This window comes from Sceloporus occidentalis, unplaced genomic scaffold (assembly GCF_023333645.1).
Source record: "Sceloporus occidentalis isolate IW3139 unplaced genomic scaffold, rSceOcc1.0.p SCAF_53, whole genome shotgun sequence".
NCBI lineage: Eukaryota > Metazoa > Chordata > Lepidosauria > Squamata > Phrynosomatidae > Sceloporus > Sceloporus occidentalis.
The window spans coordinates 2,696,558-2,706,640 of record NW_028317033.1 but is presented as its reverse complement, the minus strand read 5'-3'; the positions used below and the strand labels follow the sequence as shown (position 1 = coordinate 2,706,640).

Genomic DNA, 10,083 nt, shown 5'->3' with positions numbered 1-10,083 from the left:
CCACACAGAACAGTGGAATATCCTCTTGTGTTGTTAAATTATGTCTGAATTTGTCCACCCATGGGCAAATGTAGCAATCAGCCCTTTTACGATGCCTCTTGACCTCTACAAAGGCCTTACTAGTGCTGCTATCTGTACAACAAAAAACCTATCTATCTTGCATGTATTAATCCTATATATGTTTTTGTGGATCTACAGGGATTTGGTGAGTTTGGGGACATTTTTTTTGAAGTTACATTTCATCTAATACTAATCTCTGCTCAACTTTCAGTAACGTTGACCTGACTGCAATGTATGGAAAGTGTGACAATTATGGGAGCAGCGGGGGCAGCAGCATCATGGATACTTCCATTAGTAACCTGGGAAGCTCTATCACAGCTTGTAAGAAGGTAACTACTACATTTCCACACACATAATATTTATTAGTTTATGCTTCCACACACATAATATTTAATCTAGCATAAGAATTGTTAACATGTAATGCAATGTAAGTTTGTTAAGGTCCAAACATTTTAGGAGCCATGAATTTAGGCTCCTGGAAGAAGTTGTGGTCTGATATACCTGGAGTGGTACAGGTATATGGTGCATGGTTTCTGATGACATGTTTTACATGTAGAATTTTCAATTACATGCTTATTGTAAATGACTAGTCCATCAATTGATAGGCTTAATTTGGTTAGAGAATATTTTTTTATCCATACATATGTATAATAGACATGTGCAACTGGACCAAAAATCATTCTGACATACATTTTGTTTCATTTTTGGTCCATTCCTTTTAGGACAACTAAATTTATTTCCTGTCCTTTTGGGTTCGGTTGAAATTCAAAGGGCTTTTTCCAACTGGAAATAACATTTGTTGTCACTCATCCTCACTCACACACTCTCACACTTTCATTCACTGTCACTCACACTACATTCACTCTCCTTCACGCTCTCTATAAATATCTCCCTACCTTTTCCCTTGACCACTTCTGTGACTCCTGCATTCTTTTGTCATCCACATTATAATCCAGACAGTTTTGCTGAGAAAGAGAGTTTCCGAAACACTTGTCTTTCTCCACAAATCCATCTGCAATATTCTGTCCTCTTCGAGCACTTCTGCAAAAGGGTGGAGCCACAGCACGCCCCTCGGGAACAGCCTCTCCCCTATCCTCTAATCAGAAGAGAAAGGTGTGTGCAGAGGCTCTGCCCCTTTGCAGAAGCCCTCCGGGAGGCTATGTTGACAGAGCTGATAACATGAAGAAGTGGATGAAGAAAGAGCAAAGAGCTGTGGAAAAAATGACAGGGACACAGAAACGGTCAGCGGGTAGGGGGCCATTGAGAGAGAATGGTACAGGTAGGTCTCAAATCACATACCAGAACAATGACTTTACATTTCAGATTATATCTTCCTAGAGGCAGTTTACAATAAGAAATATGCTTTTTCCAGAGCTGCTTAACAATAATTGTTCCTACAAAAAAAACCTGTAATTCCATCTCCATACCTTGCACCTGTGTATTCAATGCCACTTATTTAAGTATCATGCGCATGGAGAGACGTTGACTATATATAGTTGAAATAGCCCTGGGGCCGAAGCTTGAATTAGCGTGTGTGTCTTGTCATTTTGGACATGGCTCCAATCCATCCCAAGCTTATTTGCTTTTTAATAACCTGTAATTAAGCTAGAGTAATTGAGTTAGATGAAATTTCATGCCTGGGTATGCAAAGTTCTTATTTGGAAGGCAAGCCACAATTACCGTATTTACTTCTGTTAAATATCTGTAGGATGTTTCTCCTGTCACCTCTTTCAACATCATGTCAGTGGTAACTGTAACAGGACTACATTTTTTTAGTGACCCATTTTTGATTTGGTAATCTCAAATGTGCAAGCTCCCCTTAGTTTGCACATTCTAGATTACCCAATCAAAATTCTTACACCTATAAACAACACAGGCTATTTTCTCATTTAATATTTACTATAAATTACTTTAGTTTTTCTGTTGTTCTTGGTGGGAAATGCAATCCTATTGCGTCACATTTTAACCCCTTAATGACAAAGCCTGTACATGTACGGGCTCAAAATGCATTGTTTTCAATGGGTTTAGGGACCGCCCATTGTCCTTACTGCCTCGCTATTATACAGCTCTTATAAGAAGATGTCCTACCCATTAAATAACGATAGAGACACAATATAGTAGATCAATGAAGAGAGAGTTCAATGTGATGACAAGATTTCAATGAATTCAAAATAAACGTTTTACTCAGCAGTCGTAGTGTCTTTTATTTCACAAGTGACAACATGTCAGTCCTCAAAAGGACATTTATCAAGCCATCAAAAAGTATAAAGAAAACTGTGTAATTTTATAGGCAAAAGCATCATACATCTGATAATTAGGGCTGGGATATCACCAAATTACCTACCTCATTCTAAAGTGACATTGCAATCCTTAAAGTGTATTGTACAGCGCTACGGAATATGATGGCACTATATAAGACAATAAATAATAATAATTAAAGTGACAACAAGAACTCAAAATCACAATAAAACAAATCAATATGAATAAAGTGTACAAATATATCAAAATAACAAATAATCATGTGTATACATTCAAATGTCAATCTCATATCCATATACATCCAATATAGTGTAATTGCGTTTGTGTAAAACGCATTAAGGTTCATTAAAAAAAAGCAAAAAGAAGATAATAGTGTGAATTAGCATGTTTTGTGAAAGAAAGGCAATTCATGAACAATCATTCAAGTGGTTCTAGAATTACACTTAAAGGATTTAAATATAATAAAGCCCAAAGGCCACAGCTCATTGGAATTTCACGTAGATTTGCTACCCTGGCTGCAGCCCCCTTGGGTGGCAAGTGGTGCTCACTTAATAGAACAACCTGCCCCATATGCAATGATATTTAGGCATTTATTGTGTAATTTAACTTCACACATAGTGCTGGGTATCAGGACTGACACATAAAGGCACCATTTATTGCCATGTCTTCTGATCCATAGACAGAGTTATAATGAATGATGAGAGGAGCTGCCAGTTATTTTATGTTTACTATCCTCAAGCTGTGACATTCATGTTCATTCTTTTGACATGTGGAGTTGATAGTCCATCTCCTCTTCTTTGCTTGCTCAGGTTTTATGCACCAATCGACCTTCAGAGTCTTTGGAATACTGGCTGCAGAACTCCAGGAGCTTGTGTCGGGTCGGCCTGGTAGAAGAAAGGCTAGAAGCGATCTGCCCGTCTGTAAGAAATTCTCATATACATTTTCAAAATATTTATACCATCTGTAATTTATTGCACAATTATTTTTCACAAATTTTTAGTAAACAATGGAAGCATTAAAATTACAGGTCGACATGGCTAGTATACAGCTTAACACCGGGGGGGTCCACTCAATATTTCCCCCTTCCTGATTGAGGAAGGCATAGAATACGGTGCCTCTGTATCTGCAGATCTCTCTTCTCCTGATCCCCGCCAGCCCAATTTAAACACATGAAAAAAGTGCATTAGTATCAAACAGAATGGGTAGCATGGGATCTGGTAGCAGGGGCGTAACTAGACGCCTCAGGGCCCGGGTGCGAGAATCTGTTAAGGGCCCCCCCACCCCCCCACCCCCCCCAAAAAAACATGATTTTTACCCAACAATTTTTTTTCAACTAATTCAACAAATTCAATTTACATATTGAATCATAACCAAAGAAAAAGGGGCGCATGTACAAAGGGCATAATCCAGGGGTGTCCAAGTTTTTTCTGCAGTGGGCCACTTCATCAGAATTGTATATGTGCGCGGGCCGCACTCATTTTTCACTGTGACAAAAAATATGGCCTTTAATAAAATATGCAGATTAAAATAAAGTAAAATGACACAAAACCTTTACTCTTCCTCTCACTGATTTCTGGGCCTTGAAAGTTTTGCGACTACAAATTCAGGATTCCCTAGATTTATTCTAGGGATGAACTAAAATGAAAATTCTGGACCAAAACATTCAGGGTTCACTTAGCCAAAACCGAAAATGACCCCCACCTTTAAAAATAATAAAAACGCACATGTTTAATAAAAGTAGGTAACACGCAATTGGACAAAATTAGCAATATGACTTGGCATGATAGGAGTGTGATTGCTGTTAGCCTAGGCAACCAGTAAATGCTGGTACCTAGGCATGATGGGACTGTGCTCGCTGTGATTGCTGTTAGCAATCACACTCCTATCATGCCAAGTCAGCCAGTACATGCTGGTACAGGGTGGCTGTAAGTGATGTGCAGACCCCATACTGCTGGCAGCATCAATACACAAGGGGGGCAGCTAGCCAGGTTTCAGCATGTACTGGCTGACTTGGCATGATAGGAGTGTGATTGCTAACAGCAATCACAGTCCCATCATGCCTAGGTTCCAGCACTTACACATCCATCCAGTAAATGCTGGAACCTAGGCATTATGGGACTGTGATTGCTGTTAGCAATCACACTCCTATCATGCCAAGTCAGCCAGTACATGCTGGTACAGGGTGGCTGTAAGTGCAGACCCCATACTGCTGGCATTATCACTACACAAGGGGGGCAGCTGGCCAGGTTTCAGCATGTACTGGCTGACTTGGCATGATAGGAGTGTGATTGCTAACAGCAATCACAGTCCCATCATGCCTAGGTTCCAGCACTTACACATCCATGCTATCACACACACACACACATTTATTCATATAATCATTAATTCACAGATTCATTCCCTCAATCACACACACTCATTCAAACACCCTCCCCACCCCCTTACCTGTACTGCAGCTCCCTCGATGCCGCTCACAGACTTCAGCAGGGGGCGCAGCCTCCCTCTGCCTTCTCTGCTAAAGCACAGAGGAAGTAGGAAGTCACGTGAACTCCGCTTCCTCTGTGCTGTCCAGAAGACCCTCCCACAAGTAAGTAGCAGGGCTTGAGGTGCGGCTCGTGTAAGATCGGTTGCCCTGGCTGCCGATCTTACGCGGGCCGCACCTCGAGGTCTCGCGGGCCGCATTTGGCCCGCGGGCCGCATGTTGGACGCCCCTGCCTTATTTAAAAAAAAAAAAAAAACGTAAAAAAGATTTCGGGCGGCCCCTTGGCTTGGGCCCCCCTGCCGCCGGGGCCCGGTCGCAGTCGCGACCCCTGCGACCCCGGTAGATCCGCCACTGTCTGGTAGTTACAGTAATTGTACAGTAAATGTTATAGCTATCTACATTGGCTACATGTAAGCAAGCTTGCATTGGAGCAGATGGATCTTGGGGAACAGCATATTGTTTTCCATAGCTTTAATCTGTCCATATTCTTTGTCATTTCCAAAATATATTTGTATGCGTTTTTGCGTCTTGTTTAGCACACACAAGCAGGCACATCTGTTCTTTCAAGTTCAAGGGTGTGGATTGCATAGCAAAACATAACAGTGTTTGTAGTTTACCCCCCGTGTTTCTCACTTGCACCTGCAGATATAGTGGTGCAGGGCCAGATCCTGGTGGGGTATCAGCCTAAGGGACTTTTTGTGAAAGTGGGACCCTAGGCTTGATAATTAGGGTCAGGTTCATGCTATGGAAGGTATATAAACCCTCATATCGACCTAGTTCACTAACAATAAATAATACCCCTGGAGTGACTTATTACCTTTGGGAGATAATTTCCCCAAACAGTGCCAGTTATAAAGAAGCAGAGATCCTCTAACCATCCCCTAGGTTTTAATTCCAAAAGGAAGTGAGGACTTCTAGACTATGACCTCTAGGTAAAGGTCAAGTACTTATGCATGTTAATGGGGTAACACCACCTTTCTTGTCACTTCTCAGTCATGTCATGATGGAAGTTTCACAATACCACTTTAACTTCCTATAGATCAATGGAAGTCATAATTATTATTGTGGTATATTGGCAGAGGAAACAACAAGTCACTGGCCTTGGTTCCTCATCTGAATCTGTTGTAGACTGATAATAAAAGATATTCATGAGGCTTTGTTTTCATTTTGTTAGCTAAATCCCTTTATGATCTCTGGGAATTGTATGAAGATAGAGACTTATTAAGTACAGTGTTGGAAAAATGGTCTAGCCTAGACTAGGCTTTATATAAATGATTCATGCTGTACGCTTCCATTAACACAACTGAGGGAATCCTCTAGGAATACTGGTGGAATGATCACTAGTAAAGTAACAGTAAGCAAAATATGTTTTGTAATGATCACAGGATATACAACAGCCCTCCAACTACAAAATTGGAAAGACAAAGGGGAATACTGCATTCAGCGTGTTAGGTAGAGTATGGAAATTGTGGATTGACTATTTACTTATGCAGCTGTACTCTGGTCAATAAGAGCCAATGTGCAACATTGTATTTCATGGGAGAGGATGGAGATGAGGGAGTTCTACTTTGAGGTGCGGACCATGTTCTATGAAAAATATTTGAATACTATTTACTAAATACTGTTAAATACTATGGTATACTAGAGGCTTGACACTATGATATAGTAGATCAAACGCTGCTGGATACTGTGGTATACTAGACAGTGTAAGCATGACATTGATGTACGACCTCCCTCTCATACTTACCCTCTGCCATGGTGGTCCAGTGGTGTGAGAGGGGAATCTGTGCCTCTTGTGGGCCATACAGTGGTAATTGCTAGAATATAACCTCATAACCTGGATCTCTGAATTGTTTAGGGCTGCAACTAACGATTATTTTCATAATCGATTAGTTGGCCGATTATTTTTTCGATTAATCGGATAAAAAAAATGAATGTACATTTTTCATTTATTTAAAATAATTTAATAAACAAATTATGTTAAATACAAACAGCAGAATATTTCTTGTCTTTATTTCCCAACCAGCCCCCCCAATTTATGCACATTTGAGCCCAGGCTTGCCACGCTGCCTCCCCGACATGCCACGCTGCCTCCCACATATGCCACTCCACGCTGCCTCCCACATATGTCACTCCACTCTACCCCCACATATGCCACTGTGCCTGATACGCCTTATACCCCCTGATACACCACTCCATCCTCCCCAGACATGCCACGCTGCCCTCCCCACATATGCCTTATATACCGTATATGCCTTCTACCCCCAGATAGGTCACTCCATCCTCCCCAGATATGCCTTATACCCCCCTCATAGTCCCCTCATAGAGTCACAGACCTGTTCACAGCACACTGAAACCATACTTTTATAAATAAGTACTGGGTTAATCTTCACTGCTCCCAGGATTTAGATTCCCCTTAGTCTGCCCCCCCCTTTACCTCTAACTGCCCCTTAAGTTAACTTTATTAAATTAATTAAACTAACCCTCAGTCCTCCTCATTAAATTAACCCTAAACACCCCATTAACCATAACTACCCCTAAATTAACCCTAAACACCCCATTAACCACAACTGCCTCAAATTAACCCCAAACACCCCATTAACCACAGCTGCTCCTATATTAACCCTAAACACCCCATTAACCATAGCTGCCCCTAAATTAACCCTAAACACCCTATCAACCATAACTGCCCCTAAATTAACCCTAAACACCCCATTAACCATAGCTGCCCCTAAATTAACCCTAAACACCCCATTAACAATAGCTGCCCCTAAACACCCCATTAACCATAACTGCCCCTAAATTAACCCTAAACACCCCATTAACCATAACTGCCCCTAAATTAACCCCCACCTCCCCTAACTTTCAGCAGCCCAAATATTAATTTTATACTTACAGTTAGATGAGTGTCACAGCCATGTGGTTCTGGCCTTCTGGGAGAAGGAAGGGGCGGGGCCAGTTGTCACAGTGATTACAGAGAGGGACTGGTAAGTAGGAGCTGCTGCTGTGAGTCACTGAAACGGATTATATAATGAGGAGTATTTTTCAGAGCGTTTGCTCTGAAAAAACCCTCATTTTATAATCGATAAAAATCGATTCAACTAATCGATAATGAAATTCGTTGGCAACGATTTTCATTATCGATTATTATCGATTAGTTGTTGCAGCCCTAGAATTGTTTGGATTCATGATAGGTAGCAGGTGCGGGCAACTTTCTGCCCCTTTCAAAGTGACATCCTAGGCCAGGTCAACTCCTTTCAAACAGTTATGGTAAACACCATTACAGAAAGAAAAAACTAAACCTTAATTTGTTATTGCTGCTTGAACTATTCAATGGTGTCTGTGGTGACCGCTTGTCACATATTACACCAAAATAACTTTATACGCTTGTCACATATTACACCAAAATAACTTTATACACAACCGCCCTTACGAAAAAAAATTACTGCAGTTTTTCTGAAGTAATACTGCAGTTTTTTGGACATGAAAAAACTGCAATACTGCACTTTTACTGCAGTATTACTGCACATTTACGGCAGTTTTACTGCATTTGTACTTCACTGTACTGCAGTTTTACTGCAGTTATTTTTGTACGGAAGTACAAATGCAATAAAGCTGTAGTATATTGAAGTACAACTGTAGGTTTGCAATATAAAAAAAAAAGTGCAGTAAATGTGCAGTAATACTGCAGTACAGTGAAGTACAAATGCAGTAAATGTGCAGTAATACTGCAGTAAAAGTGCAGTATTGCAGTTTTTTCATGTCCAAAAAACTGCAGTATTACTTCAGAAAAACTGCAGTAATTTTTTGTAAGGGCGCCAGTGTGTTTCCATTCAGTTTACAATGTGCTAGAACTCCAAATGGTAGCTCCTAACATCTGTCAAGAGTTCTCCTGTGATACCATCAAAATTTATGTATTTTCATGTATATTCATGTATTTTATGTTGCTATACAACCAGGGCCGCCATCAAGGGGGTACACCCTGAGAGAGCAGCGAGACCGGGGCCCCTGCTTGGCCACAGGACACACCCAGTGGGTCAAGTAATGTGCGTTATGAGACACCGTAGTAGTAGAGATTGGAGTAAAGGAGGCCCTTACAACCCCTCTGTACATACTGATAGGCCGCGATGTGGGCCGCAGTTCCTCAGGCCCAAACACGCCGAGTCTGAGTGTGGAATGTGATGTTGTTTCCCAGCACTCAGAGAAAGTGTGTGAGGACCTTGAGGGAGCAGTAGAGCTGGCACCGGCCTTCCCCCCTCCTGAGCCAACAAGGGTAGATTGTGCGTGTGTAAGTATAATTAAGTGTGTTGCTGTATCTGTGTATGTTAGTATGTGTGTGTGTAAGTATGATACTGTGTGTAGGTGTGTTACAGTTTATGTGTATGTTAGTATGTGTAAAAGAATGTTAATATATTACTGTGTGTATCTGTTTTTATGTGTGGTAGTATGTGTAAGTATGTTAGTATGTGACTGTGTGTGTGTAAGGATGTTAGTAAGTATGTTCGTGCATTTAACACTTGTATACTTTTTTTTATAATTTATAACGTGGTAGATTACACGACACAGTACACAGTTTGTATTTCTCTGTTATAGCTGTCCGCACCCATTTATTTATTACTTGCCCCTGAAAAAATAGGTTTAACACTAACATACTGCGAGAGAAGTCATTACCAACATAATAATGTTGTTACAGAGGAAACATGTCACGTTTAATAGCAGTGGGTTTTTTTGACGTGTGGTTCCTGTTAGTCGGTGAGAATATTCTGTTCTCATTAAAACTGCTTGTTAAGTAACCAGGTCTAAGCATTTTGCTGATTCTGTATAACATTAAACACATGCATAAAATGACACATTACACTTCAGCACCTTTAGGGAAATTAAGTACTAGATGAGCTATTATAGCTATATGCCACAGCATAGGAAACTTTAGTTAGAATCACCCATCTTCACCCCTCACCCCATGTTTTTTTTTTGTTTTGTTTTTAGATTTTGGTGATGGCACATTTAAAATAGAACTCCCTAGGAGGTTACTGTTCTCACTGAATGCAGCAGTATTTTTACACAAAATAAATTTACTTCAAAAATAGCGTCTTCCTGCGTCAAGGAAGGAAGGGGCATCAAAAGCGAACAATACAAACAAATCACCCCTCTGTCACTGAAAGGGTTATATTGCGCCGTCAGGGGACATTGGGTTATGTCAAAAAATGGTCTTATGACCATACTAACTGGTGGCATTAACAGCTGGAAAATTCTATAGGGTGCTATGATGATTAGATGATGAT

The 10,083-nt window shown here is 40.7% G+C and overlaps 1 protein-coding gene across 1 annotated transcript in view; it reads left to right on the top strand.

Moving 5' to 3' along the window:
- The first annotated feature begins 290 nt into the window (after nucleotides 1-290).
- LOC149288207 (A-kinase anchor protein SPHKAP-like) overlaps nucleotides 291-10,083 on the top strand; it is a 49,005-nt gene continuing 39,212 nt past the window's right edge. Inside the window, exons 1-2 of the mRNA XM_089491968.1 lie at nucleotides 291-389; nucleotides 3,129-3,239. Of these exons, the coding sequence (XP_089348094.1) occupies nucleotides 291-389; nucleotides 3,129-3,239 (210 nt within the window). The remainder of the gene's footprint in view (nucleotides 390-3,128; nucleotides 3,240-10,083) is intronic.